General features: G+C 47.5%; 1 protein-coding gene across 1 annotated transcript in view; it reads right to left on the reverse strand.

The window, feature by feature from the left end:
- Positions 1-13,795: 13,795 nt before the first annotated feature.
- The window catches only part of LOC310946141 (protein crumbs homolog 2-like), a gene marked incomplete at both ends in the record, with an annotated part of 30,529 nt that continues 18,919 nt past the window's right edge, over positions 13,796-25,405 (reverse strand). The window contains 7 exons of the mRNA XM_083912497.1: positions 13,796-14,017; positions 15,726-15,852; positions 16,033-16,149; positions 17,277-18,138; positions 20,082-20,247; positions 21,691-22,232; positions 23,432-24,385. Of these exons, the coding sequence (XP_083768623.1) occupies positions 13,796-14,017; positions 15,726-15,852; positions 16,033-16,149; positions 17,277-18,138; positions 20,082-20,247; positions 21,691-22,232; positions 23,432-24,385 (2,990 nt within the window). The remainder of the gene's footprint in view (positions 14,018-15,725; positions 15,853-16,032; positions 16,150-17,276; positions 18,139-20,081; positions 20,248-21,690; positions 22,233-23,431; positions 24,386-25,405) is intronic.

A 25,405-nucleotide genomic window follows, 5' to 3' on the forward strand; every position in this document is an offset into this window, starting at 1 on the left:
CTCTGAAAGTGGGACACACAAGGAGGTGTCCACACAGTCACTCACAGGTAAGAGTAAAGATAAACACACATTGAGACACACATGGTCGGACAGATAGTGTCACTGGGGTCAGCGGCTTAGGGACTGTCTCTTTCCCCCCTGTGTTCATCTGCTCATCACTAACTCTCTCCTGTCATCGCAGATCGTGCCCTGCAATCACCTCATCCCCTTCACCTGTGCTGCCCCGCCCACTTCCACACCTGGCCCTCATTATCCTCATCCTCCTCATCAGCCTCCCATTCATTTACGACCCGTCCCATCCAAAAAAGAAACAAGCTAAAGTAAAAAAAGAGTGCTTAGTATGTAATTTCTGGTGAGTCAAACCTACTGTTTTCCACCACCACACCAAACTCTCTTCCCAAATGTAAGAATTTAGAGTTTATTTTAATACTTTAGTAATATTTCAGTTACTTTTCCAAAATCCACGTGATCTAATTGATTGATTGGCATCAATTAGACGTTAGAAATATTCACTTTTAATGCTGTTAATTCCTTTTACTCTCGTTATTCACTTCCTTTTAAATCTGTCAGCACCGTAGCGTCTCCGTCGAGGTCCGTCCTCTCAACTTGATCCAATCGTCCTCGCCTACGGGAGTCGCCATCTTGTCAGACTTTGACTCCGCCTCCTTTCCTCTGACTAAAAAAGGTCATGTATGTGACGTTGGGGGGAGGGCCGTACGTCCATCTGGCTGACGTTTACCTCCGAGGAGAAGTGAGGGCCAGAGGCTAGCTGTCACTCAAGAGGCCACGCCCCTAATTATTCATAAACTTTAACCTCCAGTAAAATAAAAACTAGCCCCTCCCCCTCAGTGTTGTCATGGAGATATGAGCTAAACACACAGACTAGAATGTTCTTTTGTCCTTAAACAGGTTTAATGATGCTGTGTAAACGGCCTGTTTAACATGGGGCTCAATGAGAAACTGCTCTGTTATGAAACCTGCCCCTAGTGGACACTCAGAGAACTGACGCTGACGGAGCTTCCTGATTGGATCAAACAGGAAGTGGCTGTGTCGGGGGCTTGACTGACACACAAACAGACAGATATCCCTTGCTCTTATAGATATAGATTTTACCCATTATTATGATGAAATGCGTAGAACAATATAGGCCTATTTATCGTGTTCACTCATCCCCATTGTGCCGTCTGGTGCACGGGGCAGCATCAAGTTCCTCCACTTCCGTTACATTATGTGTAATAATCTCAGTTTAAATAGTAAAAATCCGTATGAAGCTTTAGACACTAGGATCAATAAATAACTGTCTCTATCACAACGATGCAACTTAATCCCTTTAATATCAGTGCGGTGTTGACGCCTCAAAGGATGTAAAGGTGGCGCACCCTTTATTCTAAAAAAAGGATCTTTAAGAAGTTGAGCTGGTAAAAGGATGCGTGTAAAAAGGTGTGATTTATTTACACAAACAGAAGAAAACTCGCCTTTAAGGGCGCCCTCCCACTGTTCCTCCATCCCGTGCCCCGTGCTTTAGGGTCCTTGTCCCCCCCTCCAGGCCCGTTTGTACTCACACTACCTGGGCCTCGGAGAATGCTTCTTGCTGCCTATACGTCATCACGCCGTAACACGTCACACGCATTGATGACGTCATGGCGATGCGTGGCTTTGTTTTCAAATCTTTCCGTAGACCTCGGAGTTTTTGTGCGTCTTGTCGACTGTTTTTGAATCTTTTCATCGACCAAATCTGCAGTAAACACTCCACCTCCGCATCACACCAACGTGAACCTTTCACCGCCATTGTTGTTGTTGTTAAATGTCCGCGCATGGTCCGTCGTTCTATTTTCTATGTCCGAACAGGCGCACATAACGCTACCACCGTAGGGCTCGTGCTCGTACACGTACGCACGCTCGTGCTCGTACATGTGCAAACGGCTCCGCTAAAGCCCACCTCTTTCAAGCGGGCCGTGGTCGGCTGTTATGCGCGGAACGGGTGCACTCACACTGCTTAAAGGTACTAGGCTTTAGCTGAAAAACCGGTTTTGGCCCGGGACAGAACGACAGTGTGAGTGCGCCCTTACAAAGAACACAGAATGAAACAGAGGCAAATTAATAACAAACACAAAACAAACAAGGCTAGCTGCCTCCGTCCAGCCTCTCTTTCCCACGCGTGAACACACACAAACATTTCATCCTCACCGAACTGGAGCCTGTCACCTGTCCAGGTAAGTACAGGGTGAGCTAAGCTGACCAATCACAATTTAACACTTTAACTCAGGGGTCTGCAACGCACGGCTCTTGGGCCCCTTTTCAGTGGCTCCCTGTAGCTTTGCCAAAAACACTGGACTTGGTTATTAATATTATTATAAATAAATATAAATAAACTGGACTTGGATATAAATAACCAAGTCCAGTTGCTTTCGACCTGGACACATGAGAACGTTCACAGGCGTATTTTATCCTGGAGTTCAAGTTAATATTGAAAAAATATTAGGTGAAACTAAAAGATGCGTCACAACCTTGGTCTCACGCCCAGCGCCTTTCACTGCAGGGGGCTAGTCTGGAGTTGGTAACACACACACACACACACACACACACAGACACAGACACACACACGCAGCACAGGGAGCGATTCAGGGTTCAGTGTCTTGCCCAAGGACACTTCGACATGTGGACCGGGGGAGGTGGGGATCGAACCTCCCTACACTGATCCACAGTTGCCCCAGGAGGGAAAGATAATTCTGCTAAAAATCACATTTTTAAAGGAAAATAGTGTTTCATCGACATTAATTTGCTTTCACATGATGGTGGCTTACCTGTGTGCTTGATATGTGGTGATAAATTAGCTACAACCACAGTTTTAGGATGGGTAACAAAGCCAGGGAACAGTAACTTTATGTAAACCTTTATAAGATTTGACATCAAATCTGTTTTGTGGCTCCAGACACATTTTAGTTGGTGGAAGAGGAGGCAACATGGCTCTTTGGATAGTAAAGGGTGCAGACCCCTGCTTTAACTAGATGCATCAGGTTATCCACACTGATCAACGACTGCTGACATTTTTATTTTTATTTCATACATTTTAAGGAAGAAGAAACCCAAAATCTTTTTAAGCAGAATTATCTTCCCTCCTGGGGCAACTGTGGATCAGTGTAGGGGGGTTTGATCCCCACCTCCCCCAGGCCACATGTCGAAGTGTCCTTGGGCAAGACGCTGAACCCTGAATTGCTCCCTGTGCTGCACATGGGTGTGTGAATGTGGTGTGAATGGTTAGATTAGATGGTCTGAAGATGTCCACTGCCATCAGTGTGAATGTGACAAACACTGTGAAAGCGCCTTGAGTCGTCAGAAGACTAGAAAGGTGCTTTATAAGTACACGCCATTTACCAATTACCTCCTCTCCTTCACCCAGCCCCTCCTTCAACCAGCTGAGGGAAACTAACGAGACAAACCTGCACGCAATCAACCTGCTGAGCAGCTGGTAAACAGGTGATCCTACCCCAAAGGTAGAGCTAAATGACACAACTATAAACCCATAAATAACTATAGGACTTTATAATCTGTACACATCTATGGAGCATGTATCAAAATAAACAGAAACATTACACTGAACACAAAGATTAAATAGACACCAAGACACTGTTAAAGCTCGATCAGGACAGGTGATAGGGCAGGTGCATGTACAAATGTCTACCATTTACATCTACTGTAATTATTAGATGCATTAGTATTAGTATGCATTATAACTGGACCAGATTGGGATCATTCAATTGTGTCTACATGTCTTTGATCTCTATATTTTCATCTTTAATTATATTTTAAATTGACACATTAGTAGAGAACACAGAATAAAGCTTTATTGTGTAAATTATGGACACTTCCCCCCACTCTGACTCTGACTCAGGCTCTTTTCTTTAAAGAGAAATGTGCACAGTCAGCATACATGCATCATTAAGGCCTTTTATCTCCCTGTTGCCATGGTGAACCATAGCACCAGAGCTCCATTGATGGTGGCTTTTTATGTGAACTCAGAGTTTCACATCTGTGGATAGATCAACTACAGTTCAGGCTTAGGAAAAGGGCGCACTCACACTGTCCAACCGTACTGTGTTTAGGAGCGGCACGCTTGCCGTCCACGGCCCGTTTGGGAGAGGTGGGCTTTAGTAAAGCACGTGTGCACATGTACGAGCACGAGGCCTACGGCGGTTCTGAGGTCATTTCCTGTGCGCCTGTTGGGAAGTAGAAAAAAGAAGGAGGGACCATGCGCGGACATTTCAAACAATGGCGGTGAAAGGTTCACGTTGGTGTGTTGCGGAGGTGGAGTGTTTACTGCAGATTTGGTCGATGAAAAGATTCAAAAACAGTCGACAAGACACACAAAAACTCTGAGGTCTACGGAAAGATCTGGAAACAAAGCCACGCATCCCCATGACGTCATCAATGCGTGTGACGTGTTACGGCGTGATGACGTATAGGCAGCAAGAAGCATTCTCCGAGGCCCAGGTAGTGTGAGTACAAACGGGCCTGGAGGGGGGACAAGGACCCTAAAGCACGGGGCACGGGACGGAGGCACAGTGGGAGGGCGCCCTCAGTCTACGTGTTGATACATAACATCATCATAAGTCAGCATTTATCCATGTAAATCGAGAAAGGTCAGAAAGTCCCTGCCAAAACCAAGATTTAGGGAGAAAGCACGCATGCATGAGCGCAAGTCCGTAGTATAATAAGAACAAATGCGTAGTAGAATATCAAGCGCTCCCTGATCCGGCCTTTGTCAGGCGGAGTTGAGAGAGGGGACTTTACAGAGAAAGCCCACCTGGCTAAATGAATAGGCAATGTTGTCAGGGTTTAGAAGAGGCAGTAGGCTGCGAGGCTGCCGTATAATACGCCGACTGTCAGCGTTGACAAGTCTCAGGAACACACACCTCTAATCTCAACCCCCCCGCCCCCCGCTTTCTTCTTCCCCTCAACCATAACACACAGAAAAAATGACACCCCGCGCAAATATTAAACATCTTCCAAGGCCTTTTCCATTATCTTCTCTTCTCTAACACAGTTTTAAGCGCCCTCCCCCATCCCCGCGCTCCCTCTCCCTCTCCATATCTCTCTCCCATCTTGTCTTGTCCTTGTCTCCTCAGAAGCCCTGGCAGCCGGATCATCTCTGTCTCTTAGTGTCAATTAAAAGTGAAATATCTGCATTTGTCAACATATCATTTGTGCCGGGGCCCGTGATGCACTGCTGATTTGTCGGCCGATTCCTGACACCGAGGAGGGAATGCCGAGGCGGCAGTCTCCCTCATTAGACCTGGAGCTGGCACTATGATGGCTGACACCGCCGGGAGGCTTCGCTCCCCGCCGACATGATACTAACCCAGGAACAGGCCTCGTCTGTCAGTGCTGTCACTTGCCAGCCAGCCATCCAGTCAGGGAGAGCGAGGGGCAGATGGGTGGAGGAGGAGGTGCACGAGGGTGGGAGGATGACTGGGTGGGGAGGGTGCACAGCGCAGCCCACACTGAGGGCCAGGGAGGAGAGTTTATAATGGCGTTTATTTGTATAGCAAAATGTCAATACATGTCATCGTGTGTGAAGGACACGTGGGACACGGTTGGCATTTGAATGTGACAGCACATTGTGAGTGGATCTAATAATGGTTTTAAACGGCGCTCACAACCAGAGAGAAGGAAAAAAATAATACGAATGTAGAGTGATGAGGATGGAGACGATTAAGGGTTAAAGTAAAGATGGTAAACTACACATGCACCAGCTCTGGGTGCTGTTGTGTGGCAGCGCTTCACCGCTCCACGTACACACCTGACGTGCACACTACATCCAAGTTACACACTTTTGTGTCACCGTGTGCACGCAGATTTCCCCCAAAGACGCTCGTCTAAACGTGGAATAACATTCTTAAAACATATAATAATCTTATATATAGATATATTAATATATAATATAATATAAACTATCAGGATCAGCACGTCTAAATCTGAGGCCTTGGCTCTCAGCAGGAAACCGGTGGGTTGCTTACTCCAGGTAGGGAATGAGTCCTGACCCCTTAAGTGAAGAAGTTCAAGTACCTCGGGATCTGGTTCACGAGTGAGGGGACGATGGAGCGTGAGTTTGACCGGAGAATCGGAGCAGCGGGGGCGGAGCTGCAGTCGCTCTACCGCACCGTTGTGATGAAAAGAGAGCTGAGGAAGACAAAGCTCTGGATCTACCCTCAGTCCTGGTTCCTACCCTCACCTGTGGTCATGAAAGCTGGGTCAGGACCCAAAGAACCAGGTCCAGGTCCAAGCCTGTGAAATGTGTTTCCTCAGGAGGGGGTCTGGAGTCTCCCTTAGAGAGAGGGGGAGAAGTTCAGCATCCGTGAGGAACTCGGAGTAGAGCCGCTGCTCCTTTGCGTTGAAAGGAGCCAGTTGAGGTGGTTCAGGATCATCTAGTAAGGATGAACCCTGGGCGCCTCCCTAGGGAGTTGTTCCAGGCACGTCCAGCTGGGAGGAGGCCTCGGGGAAGACCCAGGACCAGGTGGAGAGATTAGATCTCCACACCGGCCTGGGAACGCCTCGGGATCCCCCAGTTAGAGCTGGTTAATGTGGCCCGGGAAAGGGAAGTTTGGGATCCCCTGCTAAAGCTGCTGCCCCCGAGACCCGACCCCAGATAAGAGTGCATCATTTTCAAGTTTCCAATTTCAGATATTTCGATTAAATATTGAGTGTCACTGAGAAGTCGACTGTACTTCTTTAGCCTTCTCTCACTTGCCTTGGACTAGCAGGATGATCTCTGGGTGTCATGCCAGCATTCCTGGCTCTTCCGCCCCCGCACGTTGGGATCAGGGTGGAGGAGGAGGAGGAGGAGGATGCTTGTCCTGCTTCACTTGCTATCATTAGGGAGGAGAAGCACTGACCGAGCCAGCAGTCAGCATGGGTGGTATCCACTCAGAGACACAAGGAATGCACCATTATGGCTTCAAAGAGAGAGAGAGGGGGGGGGGGGTGTCTTTATAAAAGGACGGAGAAAGAGGAGGTTCAACAGTTCACGTGTTTTTGTCCGTTTTTCTCTTGTAGCACTTATTATTATTAGTAGTAATATTAGGACGTGTTTGCGTGTAAAGGTAAAAACACTAAAGTGAGCTCTGATCTGCTCCAGCGTTGTGTTTGCGTGTAAAGGTAGAAACACTAAAGTGAGCTCTGATCTGCTCCGGCGTTGTGTTTGCGTGTAAAGGTAAAAACACTAAAGTGAGCTCTGATCTGCTCCGGCGTTGTGTTTGCGTGTAAAGGTAAAAACACTAAAGTGAGCTCTGATCTGCTCCAGCGTTGTGTTTGCGTGTAAAGATAAAAACACTAACGTGAGCTCTGATCTGCTCCAGCGTTGTGTTTGCGTGTAAAGGTAAAAACACTAAAGTGAGCTCTGATCTGCTCCAGCGTTGTGTTTGCGTGTAAAGGTAAAAACACTAAAGTGAGCTCTGATCTGCTCCGGCGTTGTGTTTGCGTGTAAAGGTAGAAACACTAAAGTGAGCTCTGATCTGCTCCAGCGTTGTGTTTGCGTGTAAAGATAAAAACACTAACGTGAGCTCTGATCTGCTCCAGCGTTGTGTTTGCGTGTAAAGGTAAAAACACTAAAGTGAGCTCTGATCTGCTCCAGCGTTGTGTTTGCGTGTAAAGGTAAAAACACTAAAGTGAGCTCTGATCTGCTCCGGCGTTGTGTTTGCGTGTAAAGGTAGAAACACTAAAGTGAGCTCTGATCTGCTCCAGCGTTGTGTTTGCGTGTAAAGGTAAAAACACTACAGTGAGCTCTGATCTGCTCCAGCGTTGTGTTTGCGTGTAAAGGTAAAAACACTAAAGTGAGCTCTGATCTGCTCCAGCGTTGTGTTTGCGTGTAAAGGTAGAAACACTAACGTGAGCTCTGATCTGCTCCAGCGTTGTGATTGCGTGTAAAGGTAGAAACACTAAAGTGAGCTCTGATCTGCTCCAGCGTTGTGATTGCGTGTAAAGGTAAAAACACTAAAGTGAGCTCTGATCTGCTCACGCTGGCTCTCGTGGCGTACGTGTCTTCGTAACATCCGTGTGCAGAGTTCAGGTAAACAACAACAAACACGTGGGACTGTTTCCATCAGTGGGACGTTCAAGTGTCCTGGGTGGAGCCGAGGCGGTGGGACCTTGCTGCAGATCCCCGTCAAGCTGTACGGCGTCCTGCTTCTCCGCTGTTAGGGAGAGAAGGAGAAGGACGTTTCCCAGCATGCACCAGCTCTGGGTGCATCCACCTACACACCTGACCTGCACACTACATCCAACACTTTTGCGTCACCGTATGCACGCAGATTTCCCCCAAAGACGCTCGTCTACACGCAGAATAAAAAGTGAGAACGCAACGCCACTTTTGCGTTTCCTTTCTAGATCGTCTTCATCTAAACAGGGCCTGAGTAAACTCCAGTCAGCATCATGATGCTTGGACGCTTGCAAACCAAGAGCGAGTATCGCCTGACACAGTGACACTGAATAAGACTGACCAGCATCATGTCACCAGCTTGCTACTTCCAAATGACTCCATCAGCCAACGCAACCAAGCAGCAGATTCATGCTGCGCAGCCGAACCGCAGCCAGCTGACTATCCTTCGCTCAGGTTACAGTAAGCTAATGTCAGTTGGCAAGCTAATAGTGTCCGCCAGCTGACTGTAACTTAGCTAAGCTGCATGGTTCGGGCATTGCTTGCGTGGTAACATTAGCTGAAAAAGTAATTAGCATCAGCCCTGAGAGACTGGATGAATGTGCTGACGTTGTCCACTCACCAGCAGAGCTGCTGTCCGCTGCTGCGGCAGATCATTTTTCAGCACGGTGGTGTTTTCTGTAGATGTTAGTAGGGGAGAGCGGGGTCGATTGAAACACTTTTCAGTTAAACGTCTTTTTTCAAAGATGACATTACGTATCACATAAGTTTATCATGATTCACACGTGTGTTCTCTGAGTTAAGTGTAATTTAATCCATAAGTCGGACGATCACGCGCTGTTTTTGAACTTTGAACGTAAGCTGACGTCCTTTTCAAACGCCACGCCTGGTCGGGGCGCTCGAAACAGATCTGAGGACGAATGAAACAGCGGAAACTATCGACCTTACCCTTGTTTTTATGCAACATACTGGAGAACACACTAGTGAACTCCTCACTGCTAAACATCACATCATTTCTCTGAGTATTAATATTTTTGTTCTGTGCGTCGTGGTCAAGGTTCGGACTAAACTCCCCGTTCTTCTTTTATCGCTGTTGGACGACTCCATTTTCATTTATTTCCCTCTGAAGTCGTGTTCAGTGATCCACGGTTGGACGTCCTGGTATTTATGGGCTCTCTCTTTGGTGATTCGTGTCTTTCTTGGTTTGCTCCCATCTACCCATGCTCATTATTTCTGCCCGTGTTGCTCTAGTCTTCATCAATTGTTTCTTTTGTTTTAGTTTCCCGAGCGAGTTCCTTTTCGTCCACCACCCGTTCGTGTTCGTCTCCTGATCCCCTTGTTTGTCCTTCATCGTCTACACCCGGACCCCGTACCTGTTCTCCACGTTCCCTGGACTCTGTTTGTTATTTGTTTACCTATTAAACATTAGGTTAAATCTTACTCTGTGTCCGTGTCTGCATTTGGGTCCCGCTCCTCTGACTTATTCCCCGCTGCGTTCATGACAGATCACCTCTTTGGTCACTTAGACGCGATAAGACCTCATCGATAAGAAAGAGGTCAAATGACAATTACGCTGTTTTTTTTGCTGTTTGTCTCAGATCTGTTCAAACAGCGAGGAACACGGCGCTGCTGCATTGTAGAAATACGAGGCTCTGAACGGGCTCGGACCCGGAAATCATATTTTGAAAGGGTGTTACGTCACGTCTTAACATTCCCTCATGAGCAACAGGAAGTCCTTTACATAGAAATCAGTCCACAGGCTGTTTCAGGGCAACAGAGGACGTCTGGGAAGGTCGCTTTTTATTTTTTTATCAGGCCTACATGTAAAGAAAGAGAGAGAGAGATGGAAAGAGAGAGTTTTACAAAATAAAAGCATCCATCAAGGTTAATTTCTGTAGTTTTATTTTTCCTTGAACAGTGTTAAGACACATCCCACCAACTTTGATTCCAGTGAAGGTGCCATTCACCCACATTATGTACAAAATGACCTCCTGCTCATACAGACACGTGTTCTGAGTACGAATAAAGAGTTTTATGTCAAAATGAGATCATCACAGAGGTGGGATTGCAGTACAAGTCCTGGGTTGACCCCCTCACACAGTCAATCCTGCTTATTTCCTAAAGGGAATTTGATATTTTGGAATAAAACTCCTTGTGTACTGATCTACATGGTGCTGTACATGGCACAGCTTTAGTAAAAACAACTCCAGTGTAACATCGCTACCCTTCTGTACAAACTGGGATACTTCTCTGCCCTGTGTGTGTTGTGTTGTTCAGCAACAACACTGTATAATAATCACCGCTGGACTGAATGCATATCAGGATTGGGCGGGTTTCCAAAGGTTGAGACTCTCTAGTGTAGAGACACGGAGCTCTGGCTCAAGATGAGGTCAGTGGAAATAAGGCTGTGGACCGTCCGTATACTTTTGGCCACATCATGCATCGCATCAGACACATTTGAGGCAAAAGCGGGCCGGCTGTTCATGGTCAGATGAAATACAGTCAAAGCACACTTTAAAGTCTAGAAGTGAGCCTTTAAAATGACATTTAACAGTAATGGCTTTCTAATTCGACATGCACGCCAATTCCCTTTAAACTGTTCTGTTTCTGTTAACATGAGACGGGTACGGTGGGTTTACACCACGTCAGCACCTGTAGTTACCTGTAAAAGCATCCTGGTTAGGTAGATGAACAAAGTTAGCAGCACTGGTGAGGTACAGAGTGAAAGGCGAGTGAGCAGAGGGACGTCCTGGACTACAAATGTAAGAACAGAGACATCAGAGTTTAAGGACTGAGTTGAAGTAGTCGGGTAAGTCTTCATGAAACACTTTACATCTTCTCATCTCACTCTTGTGAATAAAGAGCATGAGCTGAATTCCAAAGATGTTGAAATAGTCCTTTAAATAAGTCACAAGTAGACATTATTTCTGACACTCAGGGCGCCCTCCCACTGTGCGTCCGTCCCGTGCCCCGTGCTTTAGGGTCCTTGTCCCGCCCTCCAGGCCCGTTTGTACTCACACTACCTGGGCCTCGGAGAATGCTTCTTGCTGCCTATACGTCATCACGCCGTAACACGTCACACGCATTGATGACGTCATGGCGATGCGTGGCTTTGTTTCCAAATCTTTCCGTAGATCTCAGAGTTTTTGTGCGTCTTGTCGACTGTTTTTGAATCTTTTCATCGACCAAATCTGCAGTAAACACTCCACCTCTGCATCACACCAACGTGAACCTTTCGCCGCCATTGTTTGAAATGTCCGCGCATGGTCCCTCCTTCTTTTTTCTACGTCCCAACAGGCGCACAGGAAATGACCTCAGAATCGCCGTAGGCCTCGTGCTCATACACGTGCGCACGCTCGTGCTCGTACATGTGCAAACGTGCTTTACAAAAGCCCACCTCTCCCAAACGGGCCGTGGACGGCAAGCGTGCCGCTCCTAGACGCGGTACGGTTGCACTCACACTGGACAAAGGAACCAGACCAGGGGTGTCAAAGTGATCCAGTAAAGAGTCGCTGTGGCTGCAGGTTTTCATTCCAACCAAGCAAGAACACACCTGACTCGACTTATTCAATCACCTGAACTGTCTTCACACAGTTGATTTGTTGGACCAGGTGTGTTCTTGATTGGTTGGAATGAAAACCTGCAGCCACAGCGACTCTTTACTGGATCACTTTGACACCCATGAACTAGACTTTACACGTGAAACGAGCCTGGGCACGGTACGGACGGACAGTGTGAGTGCGCCCTTAAAGAAAGTTAACTGTCCACAAATACTGATGACACCTTATAACACATTACTCCTACAATTAAATACTTTTCCCCTTGAAAATATTTCAAAAAGGAAAATACAGTGACTTTAACATTTACAGCACATTATATACAACACAAAGACGTGGGTGCAACACTCACAGCGAACAGCGTACTTCAGTGACAAAGACTAGGTAGAGTGGCCGTCATGTACAGGGAACATTCACAATATAATGCAGCAAATATTTACACAACTGTTTTTGACTCCTGCAGAGGCTGCAGTGGGGTCCGTCTGCATATTGAGTTGGGGGCTCTGCAGGGTAGATCCTAGATGCATCTTCTTATGGAGCTGCTTTTTGCACGGGAACACGACCACGTTCAAACCACAGACTGTATAAAAAATGGACGTTTCGCAACTTGATCCAATCGTACGCCGCTAATTATTCATGAACTTTAACCTCCAATAAAATAAAAACCAGTGACGTGTGGGGAGGCAGGTGAGGCTGTGCCTGCCCTGTCATCATGAGAGGAAAAAGAAACCAAATAATAAAATACGTGTTCCCACAAACTGGATTGAGCGCGTGCAAACGGCGCGTGCTTGTTCCCATTTCTGTGTATGTTTCCAACATGATGGTTGAGACACTTTTATGTAATAAAAGCATACGTCTTCTTTTCCATGGTGTTCAGTGATGTATGTTACGTATTTGTGTAATATTTACATCTTATTGATATAAAACATCAATCCACAGGGGAAATGCTGCCTTCAGGCCGGCAGTACCTCTGCCTCAAGGAGGGCGGCGATAGTGAGCAGCCTGCCACCAGCCAGGTCACGGTGAACTCTGACCCGTGTGCAAAAAGTAAACACAGAAGTGTGCTGTGCGACGCTGTAAAGAAGAGCTTAGAGACAAGCTGTCATTTGATTTGATTTCTAAACTAAGACATTTTTCAAAGCTGGACTTTCAGTCAAAGCACGAAGTCATTTACAAGTAAAGGTGAGATATACTGCAACATACAGCTGCACTGGTGTTTTAAAATGGTGTTCAGCATCCTGTTCTCTCATCCTATCCCATTGGCGTCCTACTGTATGTTTGTAAGTCTGACTTGTGAGTCAGTGCCTCCCCAACCCCGACCCTCACTGCACGTCACTGGTAAAAACTAGTCTGGTACAAAAAAGTTCACCCCCTCTGTGTTGTCATGGAGATATGACCTAAACACACAGACTAGGATGTTCTTTTGTCCTTAAACAGGTTTAATGATGCTGTGTAAACGGCCTGTTTAACATGGGGCTCAATGAGAAACTGCTCTGTTATGAAACCTGCCCCTAGTGGACACTCAGAGAACTGACGCTGACGGACCTTTCAATGAGAAACTGCTCGAATGTTGTTTTAAATATATTCTTCTTCCTCCGTCATGCACAGAGAATCAGCAGGAATCCACAGAGGAAGGTTATGAATTAATTCCTTGCCCGTATGGTCCAGTGGTTTTTAGCCTGTGTGAATGCATTCCTTAGTATCCGCAGGTTTTGGGGGATTTCTAGTACAAATGATCCTCACGTGAGTTTGGTCCCAGCTTGAGATTGTCCCCAAGACTTTTCAAGGGTCCGTGCAGAGTATCCTTAGACCCGACTCTCCCCAACAGGACAGCCGGAGTAGTCAGGAGACTGTCTCTCTCAGCCTCTGGTCTTTACCTGTCCGTCTGCGACACTTCAACATCAGTAGTTTTCCCAGGTGGAGGATCAGTCATTGATTTCCCCTCCATCACTTCGTCGTAGGGCAGGAGGGCCCATCAGTGTGACACTACGGACCGTATGTTCTCTCTGCCCTTCACAGGAATACATCCACTGGACGTGAGGCTGTGAGGAAGGGCTGCGGGGCCTCAGATCAGAGGCTGCGGGCCTCAGATCAGCCTCTCCTCCGGGGGCACTTTGAGGACACTGCCCATCTCTAGCCTGGCACCAGCCAACTCCTGGGAGCTGGGGCTGTACGTGCCCTCGGACTGACGCTTCTTCCGGGCTGTCATGATGAGGCAAAACACCACCAGGATGGCCAGTAACACACACAGCGTGGTCAGGGGGATGGCCACCACCAGCCAGGGGATTCGCTCTTTCTGCTCCTCTTTCTGCAAGAGGACGGGACAGAGTGTTATTTACACATGACCAGAACTTTCTGGCACCACTTTCAATATTGCACTGCATTCGAAAATGTTTAGAATGTATATATTATATTTATTTTCATCTGTGAATGTTCTCATTTGTCCAGGTCGACGTTATCCTCAAAGCAATTTCAATCAAAAGCAACTGGACTTGGTTATGGACCATATAAACAGGCTGTGGAGCGACACGTGTTGCTAAGTAGACCCCGTCTGTTTCAGAGAAGGCCTTCCTTAAGTAAGCATGACAATGCCAAACCACATGCTGCACGTTACATTACATTACAGCAGCACGGCTCCGTAGTAAAGGAGTCCAGGAGCTAAACTGGCCTCCCTGGAGTCCAGACTTGTCACTTATTGAAAATGTTTGGTGCATTATGAAACGTTAATATTGTCAGAGGAGATCCAGAACTGTTGAGCCGCTGAATTATATCAAGCAACAATGGAAGAACTTTCCACTTTCAAAATGACAGCAGTCGGTCTCCTCAGTTCCCAAACATGTACAGGGGGTTGTTAAAGGAAGAGGTGAAGCTACAGAGTGCTAAACATGACTCTGTCCCACCTGACACCAAATGTTGGATAGGAAAATATATATATTTTTCTGTTGCAACAGCTGATAGACTGGCGTCCTGTCCAGGGTGTGCCCCCGCCTCACGCCCGATGTCAGCTGGGATTGGCTCCCTCGCGACCCGACAGGGACAAGAGGTTGAAGATGAGAGTGTGTGTGTTCGAGAGTGTGTGTTTCAACAACTGATGTGTTGTGGTTGTTGTGCTTTTTTCGGTGGCATATGGTTTCAATGATTTGCAAATCATTGAATCCTTGCTCTTTTGGAAACGGGGTTGTACCTTTGTGTTAATTTATAAATCCTGTAACGTTACCAAATTGGAGAGGTTTACACTGAACTAGAACTGTCCAGACTCGGTTCTGTCAGTCCCTCCTCTCTGCCTTTTGTGTGTGTTCGTCTCCCTCTGTCTGTGTTTCCCTGCATGTTTGTGTCCCTCTTGTGTTTCTGTCGTCTAGGTCCGGTAGGCGTTCCCCCCCCCCCCCCCCCCCCCAAGCTGCAGCCTGTTATGCTGATCGCCTGGTCTACTACTTATACCCTGAGCTGACAGGCATGCAGCGCTGGACCGTTGTAGATCCTTTACTGGTAAAACTATTCCCCCCGGATTGGCGTTCCTTTTCTAGTTGTGGTTTCCACGATCCCCGTCGCTAAGTATTTGCTAATCGTGTTTGTTTCTGTTTCTCCGTAATTTCCCGTGTTTCTGTTCACCGTCCGTCTCCCTGATCATACGTCGTCTCCTTGGTCTCGTCATTAGTATTGCCTGTTTTCCTCTGTAGTGTTTTGCGTTTTGTTTGTATTTGTAATTAAATATCTGTTTGTACTTCTATTCTGCGTCCGTGTCTGCATTGGGTCCTCTCTTTTGTGTGTTATCTCTGTACCGTTCATGACAAGAACAGTATATTATGGGATGAAGTAACGCTGCTTTGCTGTACCTTTGTGCTCTGAACCATATTTTTCATGTTAGTCTGTGACGTTTCCTGTTTCTAAACCATGGCTTCTGTGTCCAAAAGGTACTTAAATCCAAACCCATCATTCAGATGCAGGTTGTAATTTAGCGTTTGCTATGAAAATTTATTAATTAAAAACCGATGTCAGTGAAAAGAGCTGTCACTTACGTTGATCTCACACACTGTGCCGCTGAAACCGGGCACACACACGCACTGGAAATGGTTGAGTCTGTCCAGACACGTGGCACCGTTGCCACAGGGGCTGGACTCGCACTCATCTATTTCTGTCTCACACCTGAAACACATCAGAAGGGGTTTAACACAACGCTGACTGACAGAGACGCAGACACACACACACACACACACACACACACACACACTGACACCCTCCTGACCTTTACACTTGGATGTGGTTCAGACACATTTCACTTTCTCCCGAGCAGCAGGTGTGTGCTGAGGAATGTGCGGCTCTCACCTGTCACCAGTGTATCCCGGCTTGCAGGTGCAGTTGCCCCCCGAGTCACCTCCGATACAAACGCCCCCATTAAGACACTCTGTGTTCGCATCACACGCCACTGGAGGGAAACGCCACCTATTGGACACACACACTCAATGCACTCTAATGTCTGGTTTTGTACTCATACATTGAGGTGACCTGTAAATTTGAACAATAAGCAGTCGATGGAACTAATGGTGCGTTCCAGTTGTACTCGGAAGTCGGTATTTCCGAGCTCCGAGTCACAACCCTGAGTTGACGATTAAAGATGGCTGCCCCGGTTGTAAACAGTAAAGAAGCTTGTGTAATAATCCTTTTACTAACACGCTTTACTATGTGTTGTCACAATAAGTCAGTCATATACATAGTATTGTTAGATGTGTGTATATATGGAAATGCTGTCATAGTGTAATTTACATTTTTAATGTGTATGCAAACTACAAAGTAGGTCATGCTAACAACGGCTAACCGTAGTTTTCAGATGGTAACTGATACGCTGATAACTCAGGTGTGACGTCATTCCCAGCTCCGACTTCCGACATCAGAGGTAAATGTAACGCATCAACCTCACAATTAATCTCGCAATCATAAACCATCAACACCAAGAGCCAGAGGCCTCAACAATGTGTGCACCCGACAACCATGCGTGCATCATTGTTGTTATTTAGATTTGAGCAGAATTTCCCTGTTAATTATCGTTTAATTTCATCCTAAATTGTGTTTGGTACTTTGTAAAGTCTGTTTCGACACGAGTGTGATGACTGAATAATTGATCGTCCGTCTTACGTTTGTTAATAATTCAGATAGAGTTTGGATGAAACCTGGTGAATTCAGTGCTATTATGCTATTTTTTTTATTTAGTTGGGATCAATATTCAGTATTAAACTCCCAAACCCACTGGAGTTGGTTTCAATTCATTACAAATCTGTTTTTATATATATATTTCACACGGCGTCCTTACTCTTTTGGACACAGGGTTGTGCAACCTTTAGTGTTATTAGAGAAATCCTGTAACGTTACCAATTTGGAGACGTTCACACTGAACTGGAACAATATATTATGGGATGAAGTAATGCTGCTTTGCTCCACCTTTTGCTCTGAACCATGTAAGTCTGTGATGTGTTTTCAGCCTATCATGATGTCGTTACAGTGCACTTTAATCTCACGATAGTTCCCATAAGCTAAAAAGCCAAAAATGTGCTGTAGAGAAAGTGTGTACTCACTGGCAGCGTTTCCCTATGTAGCCACGAGGACACGAACATGTGTGAGCTCCCACCGTGTCCACGCAGGTCCCTCCATTCACACATTTGAACTCCAGACAGTTATCCACCTCGTCCCGACAGTCTTTCCCTGTGTATCCCGGCTCACAGTCGCACTGGTAGTCCGCCAGAAGGTCTTTGCATGTACCGTAGACGCAGGGACCTGAGGAACACTCGTTTACCTCCATCTCACACAGCTCCCCCTCCCATCCCGCGCTGCAGCTGCAGTTAAACTCATTAAACTGGTCCTGACATACACCCTGATTAAGACAGGGCTGAGAGTCACAAATTGGTGCACCTTGGCATCCTATGATCGGCTCGTGCCCACCCAGTCTGGAGAAGCGGCTCATCTGTGGGGCGTCTGGTACATTTATGAGCGGCAGGTAGACTCCACCCACTCTCACCTCCCCTAAACATCCAGTGTATTTCTCAGCCAGCCAGATTACGGTGTCATTGAGGAAGTTGAGGTTGCCACCAACACCGAAGCTGCCGCCAACTCTCTGACCATCGACGGTGAGGAGCCAGCGGGACGCCATCTCTGTGGGATCGACCATGCTCAGCTGGATTTGATGCCACGCTCCGTCTGCGATGAGCCTGTCACTTGTGAAGGCCAGCAGCTCCGCATTCGCACCACTGTCCATTTTCACCAGCAGGGAGGAGTTGAGCAGACCCAGGCAGAAGACCTCCGCCCTGCTGACGGCCCGTAGCAAGATCCCGTTATCGTCCCGCGTCCGTATGTCCATGCTGATGTGGGTCACGGGGCTCAGCAGGGAGCCGTTAGCAACATAGTGAAGAGCGTTGTCCTGGAAAATGGCCTCGGTTAAACCTGTCGGAGGAGAAACCAAGAAATGAGTACAAAACTTAGTGTGTTAAGAGTCATTTGTAGATGAAACGTGATTGATGCATTGATTTGTTTAGCTCACACTACAAGCTCTCAGGGCCCTGTGGTCAGGTTGCTCTATGCACACTGAAAGCTCTGAGTTCAACTTCTTTTTGGAAGTCTTGAGCCATGTGCTCTGAAACTTAGGGCGCACTCACACTGTCCATCCACACCGTGCCCCGTGCTTTAGGGTCCTTGTCCCCCCATCCCTCTCCCCCCCCGCCCCAGGCCCGTTTGTACCCACTTTTCATCGACCAAATCTGCAGTAAACACTCCACCTCCGTATCACACCAACGTGAACCTTTCACCGCCATTGTTTTAAATGTCCGTGCATGGTCCCTCCTTCTTTTTTCTACGTCCCAACAGGCGCACAGGAAATGACCTCAGAACCGCCGTAGGCCTCGTACACACACGCACGCTCGTGCTCGTACATGTGCAAACGCACTCTACAAAAGCCCACCTCTCTCAGGTGGGCCGTGGACGGCGAGCTGGCCGCAGTTATGCGCAGAGCAGTTGCACTCACACTGGTCAGACGCACTAGGCTTGACCCGAAAAACCTGTTTTGGCCCGGTGCGGAAGGACAGTGTGAGTGCGCCCTTAGAGGCCCCCTGGCAGTTCGAGGCTCCGGGTCACTAGCCCCACTGGCCTGGCCCATACTCCAGCCATGGACCCAGGTCTAATTAAAGTATCAAAACGCATTTAAGAGTTTGGCCTATACTAGAAGTAAAGGTCAGGAAATGTCCTCATCTTCTGCACTGATTAAGTCCGTTCTTTGTTTAATCTGTATACACCTACTTTATGGGTGTCCAATACTAAATTGCTGAAGTATTGTTTGAATAGCTTTGTTTTAAATATTCATTCATCTTTAACCGCTTGTCCCTGTGGCGTGAGGCGGGGTCCACCCTGGACAGGACGCCAGTCTATCACAGGACACATAGAGACGAACAGAGACAGACAACCATTCACACCTACGGGTGATTTAGAGTCATCAATGAACTGAACACCTGCACGCCTTTGGACTTTGGGAGGAAACAGTGCAGTCACACATGAAGGGGATCATGATGACTGGAATAAGCAATAAGTCAAATCTAGTCATCGGTGAATCATTGTCTCTGTTAGTTGCTGTTCCCATCTCCTGCTTTACAAAAGCATCATCCACAAACTATATATTTGAATGTTCTCATGTGTCCAGGTCGTCGTTACCATCAAAGCAATTTCAGTCAAAAGCAACTGGACTTGGTTATTTGTCTAGGAAGACGTTTCACCTCTCATCCAAGAGGCTTCATCAGTTCATGTACGCATCTGACCAGGCTGGGACTGGACCAGGACCAGGACCAGGACCAGGACTAGGCTGGGACTGGACCAGGACCAGGACCAGGACCAGGACTAGGCTGGGACTGGTCCAACTAATCCAGGAGATCCAGGTATTTAACCTCTCACAAGGCCGATGATTAGTTGGTCCAGTCCAGTCCCAGCCTGGTCCTGGTCCTGGTCCAGTCCCAGCCTGGTCCTGGTCAAGTCCCAGCCTGGTCAGATGCGTACATGAACTGATGAAGCCTCTTGGATGAGTCCAATAGCTTTATCCACAAACTCTTTATTTTCTGTTTCTGTATTTCCGTATGTTGTAGGATAACCTTCTTTGCAGTCAGGCTCCGGAGGTCACAGAGTTTCTATCGTCCCTCTCTTGTACTACACTAAGTAGTTTTTCCTTTTGATGTCAGTCAGGGTCTAAGTTTACCACGTTGTCCTTGAATGCCACTTCAGAAACTTCTCCAGACCGTAAGTCTAATTAAGAAATTAAGAGCTAAACAAATAAACTCGACCTGGCCTGACTTGTTTTTCTTTGGCTTGGTGAAGAGAGCGATAACCACGGTTGAAGGATTACTCACACTCATAACCATCCTGTAGGTCCACACAGCGGACTCCGTCGAAACAAGGGTTGTCCACGCACCACAAACGCGTCTCGCACAGCCGGCCAGAATACTTAGTGGAACAGTCGCACTTGAAGTCATTCCAGGTAACCTGACACCGTCCACCATTGAAGCAGGGCTGATCCTGTGCACAGACGAACACAGATGGATGGATTAGATGATCGCTTGTAAAATCTCTCACCTGTTGCTGCGGAGAGGATTGAGCGGTAATTTACAGATCAGAGGGATTCACAAACAGATCAATGCTGTTGGGGTGGAGGCAATACAGCCTAGCACCAAGGAGCTAACACAATTAGCATGGGCTCAGTGTGAGAGCTACACACTGGCAAAACATTCAAGTGTTTATCTGGGGCTTTTCATTAAAACTGCCTGACAGTTTTGTCGATCTCTGATATGTTAGAGTCCATGCGGCCTTTTTGCTTGGTTACATACAGTACCCATGCCGTAGTGGCTCTAGAGGTGGCAGTGATGGTTGGTTATATTCCGATACCAGTATCGGAAATGCCTCCGATACTACCGATACCGATGAGTACTGAGGTCCAGGCACCGATCTGATACCACGTGATTTATTGGAAATAGGAATCTATTTACTGCTCCATTAGCTCTGACAGTGTTCTTGTTAATCTTAATTTCTATATTTATTTTGTTAAATTGCTGCTGTACTTCTGTTTAATACTGCTCTATTTCATTCATTCATGTCTTACAAAGGGTTTAACCTGAGCCAGGCCTTACAACACTGGTATCGGTAGCTATACTCGGTATCGGCCGATACCCACATCACGAGTATCGCAATCGGTATGGGGAGGGAAATGGTATCGGAAAATCTCTAGTTGGTTAATCTGTCAGTTCTCATCTTTGGTCTGATCAGAAATTTCTCAAATAACTATTAGATGGTGATTTAGGTAACAAGACGACCTGTAAAGCATTTCGCCCAACAGCTTCAATAAGCCTGTGAATGTTCTCATGTGTCCAGGTCGTCGTTATCATCAAAGCAATTTCAATCAAAAGCAACTGGACTTGGTTACATGTCAGGAAGACGTTTCACCTCTCATCCAAGACGCTTCATCAGTTCATGTACACATCTGACCAGGCTGGGACTGGACCAGGACCCGGACCAGGACCAGGCTGGGACTGGTCCAACTAACTGGTGTGGAGATCCAGGTATTTAACCTCTCACAAGGCCGATGATGGCTTTTGGAGCACAAAAGGTTCCAGTGACATCATCGGCCTTGTGAGAGGTTAAATACCTGGATCTCACACCAGTTAGTTGGACCAGTCCCAGCCTGGTCCTGGTCCTGGTCCAGTCCAAGCCTGGTCAGGCTTGGATGAGAGGTGAAACGTCTTCCTAGACAAATAACCAAGTCCAGTTGCTTTTGACTGAAATTGCTTGGTTGATAACAGCATCAATCTAACAATGTTCATTACAAACTCACTGTTGGAGCAAAGATGCCAAAAACATTTAAACATAATATCACTTCAGTCTTTCGATCTTGAGAGAAGCATATGTTATCAGATGTTTGTCTATTCTGTAGTTGAAGTGGTACCAGACTGTACAATTCTCTTTTACCTTACATGTGTCATCACTTTGACATCCAGGTAGCACGTTCTCCTCCGTGCTCGCCTGGTAGACCTCCACCCCCTCTGGATGATCCTTGGTGGTCAGATGCCTGTGGTCCAGCCGAATGTCCTGCAGGCAGCCCTTGAGACTTCCACCCCAGGCATTCGTGCTCTTGCCAGCAGGGAGCCCTCCCACATACGCCACATCCCCTGCCTCTACGCTCACGTTCCCTAAGGCACGGTGATGCCCTGCTTTGGGGAAGACCACATGGCCATACTGTACCTTTACAGTCACTAAATTATAGTTGCCGTCAGTTACGAACGTGGCTTCTGACAGCAGCGTGGTGTGAGGGCTGTAAATAGCAACAGTGCCCTCCTTCAGGTAAATTGTCAGGTAGGGTTTTCCTTCTCGACGGAGCTGCAGGAGCAGACCGTTGTGTTTCAGGGAGCGCATCAAAAAGGAGATGGTGAAGTTGTCTCCGTGAGTTTCCGAGATGTTGAAGCTGACGTAGCTGGTGGTGTTCTCGTGACCAAAGGTCCAGGATGGATACTCTGATAGGGAGGTGAGAAGCACAAGTTTGTCAGTAGCTTACCCCAACACACTGGCACATGCTAACCTACCGTAAATCAACAATACTTTATTTGGTATACTCAAGGGATATATAGGAGCATTTTCAAGACATCACTCGTCTCACCGTGGGCTTAAAAAGTACAACTTTTTAACTGAGATTTTGAAAGAACTAAATGTAACAGGCAGGCTAATGGTTGAGTTGCATTAATGAAAGTGCAAAAGTATAGCTTTTTTTTTGCACCAAACGTCGATTTGCCTCAAACAGCAGTAAGAGCTGCTCTATTACTTAATGGAAGAGGTAAAGAAGCTCAGGGCGCACTCACACTGTCCTTCCGCACCGCGCCCCGGGCTTTAGGGTACTTGTCCCCCCTCCCTCTTTCCCCGCTGGGCAGCCCGTTTGTACTCACACTACCTGGACCTCGCGCAAATGCTTCTTGCTGCCCATACGTCATCACGCCGTAGCACGTCACACGCACTGATTGACGTCATGGCGATGCGTGGCTTTGTTTACAATCTTTCCGTAGACCTCTGAATTTTTGTGCGTCTCGTCGACTGTTTTTGAATCTTTTCATCGACCAAATCTGCAGTAAACACTCCACCTCCGCATCACACCAACGTGAACCTTTCACCGCCATTGTTGTTGTTGTTAAATGTCCGCGCATGGTCCGTCTTTTTTTTCTTTCTATGTCCCAACAGGCGCACATAAAATGACGTGAGAGCCGCCGTACGCCTCGTGCTCATACACGTGCGCACGCTCGTGCTCGTACATGTGCAAACGCGCTCTACAAAAGCCCACCTCTCCGAAACAGGCCGTGGACGGCAAGCTGGCCGCAGTTATGCACGGAGCGGTTGCACTCACACTGGTCAAACAAACTAGACTTTCCCCGAAAACCTGTTTTGGCCCGGTGCGGAAGGACAGTGTGAGTGCGCCCTAAGACTTTGTTTTCGACAGTGTTCCTTTAGTTCTCATTAGAGTTTAGATTTCCTTCATGCGTTTTCATTTGTCATACCCTCACTTTGAGTAGGATGCAAAGTTTGGTGGTTGTCTTAAGTATCGGCCTGTAGGGTCAGAATCCTACCTACAGAAGCAATTCAACATTTCACCGCAAAGTTATCTGTCCAGTGGTGCATAAGTAATGTTTTTGCTATAAAAGTCAAGGTATACTGCAGTTACTCTTACCTTTCTCACACTTTTCTCCATAGTAGGGCCGATGGCACTGACAGCTGGGACGGACCCACATGTCCACACACTGCCCACGTTGCATGCATGGATCTTCTTGGCACCAATCCTTTTTGCTGCATCCTATTTCCAAGCCCCGGTTCTCCTCTCTGATGAGGTCCTGAGGCAGAAGCAGCTTGTGGTCAACTTGAAGGTCTTCCATGCAGCCAATGAAGCCCATTCCGCTGGACGTATGGGCTAAATATTCCTGCGGTGCCCCTCCAACATACAGATGTTCAAAGGAGCTGGGCTGGAGGAAGATGAGATGGTTGTAGCCCTCGTTCTTCACCAGGCACTCTTCCTCACAGCCGGGTCCTTTTACAGCCAGAATGAGCCTATCATCCATGGTCACAGTGGCCTGGTGCCATTCCCCATCATTGACTGGGCCAGGGAAAATGACCTGCAGCACCTTCCCGGACTTCACCCTAGCCTGAAGTGACCCTCCAACAAGCTCCAAGGAGACAAAGCGCTCCATGGTTCCCCGGTAGTACAGCACCATGTCGGGCAGAGTGCTCTTGAATCTCAGCTGCATGTGAAGCCCGTGATTGTGCTCTTTCGTCTCTCGCTTTGTCCTGTTTTTGGAAACGGGCAGCTGCATGTGGACGTAGCCCTCGGAGTTGAAGGAGAAGGTGGTGGAGGTGTTGCAGCGTTCTCCGGTCCAGCCTGGCGAACACAGGCAGGTGTAGCTGTGCTCTCCGTCGTCGGTCAGCACGGGGACGCAACCTACTTCGTGTTGACACTGGTGCTGCTGGCAGCCGACCAGACGGACATCACAGTCTCGCCCGCCCCACGGCTCCTGGCCAGGCTCTGGCCCGGGGCAGTGACACCTGTAGGAGTTGGCAGCATCTTCGCATGTGGCGCCATTCTGGCAGGGATTGCTGTCACACTCGTTAACGTCCACCTCACAGTGTACGCCTGCAGGGAGAAACACACGCCTTTAGTACTACAACTCACTTACAACACTGACTCAACCCGTCTTTGGCAGCTAAAACACATACTCCACACGGATCACGACAGGAGTCATATATAAAAAAAATAATCACATAAATATGGTTAATTGATCAAACAACAAGGAGAAAGCAGGGGGAGGGCTGGAAAGTCAAACTACAGTGAATGACTTAGAGTGAAGTGTACATGCATACATATGAACAGGCAGGTTTGGTTGAGGCAAAACGTGATTTTTCCATCAGTCATTTGCAGGAGACGGAGATATGACTGAAGGAAATAGCAAATCAGTGGACGATTAGAGGACAATTAGCTGTGCACAGAGTCCCTTAACAGAATTAAACCAGTGTCTGTACTCCTGATTGTATCAGCTAGACATTGAAATATTGCACTATATGCTCGTCAGACAAACTTGTGCCACACACAGACACAACAACAAGGGCCACAGACTCTAGTTACCAGGACAACAGTCGGCCTGCCTGGTTTCAATAGTCACGGTCACCTAATTAAACCGCAGTCAACATTAAGCCCTGGCAGCAGCAGTCAGCTTGCATTAACATAGTCCTTTAAAATACTCTACACCCAAGGAACCCTAAAGCTGCTCATCCTCTCTGTGCCAAGACTCCACCCTCATACACAAGCGCGCAACTTATTTGTTAATGTAGCATTAAAGTGCTGTGCCGTACTGTACCTGTCAGCCACCGCAACCCACAGCAGCAGCACAGCAGCAGCGGCAGCAGCATCAACCTGCTTCCTCCCATGATCCACTGAGTCAACGGCCAACACACTCCTCACAGTGCTGGATGACAGAAGTGACACAACCAGGCTCTCTCTCTCTCTCTCTCTCTCTCTCTCTCTCTCTCTCTCTCTCTCTCTCTCTCTCTCTTTCTATTTAGCTTACAAAGCAGAAGTGCCTCCACTCCTCCACTCTGTACCAGGCAGACAGGCAGAAGTGATTACAGGGCAGCCCTGCCCACCTTATTTCTTTTC

This window comes from Echiichthys vipera, assembly GCF_963691815.1.
Source record: "Echiichthys vipera genome assembly, chromosome: 4".
In the NCBI taxonomy this organism is placed as follows: domain Eukaryota; kingdom Metazoa; phylum Chordata; class Actinopteri; order Perciformes; family Trachinidae; genus Echiichthys; species Echiichthys vipera.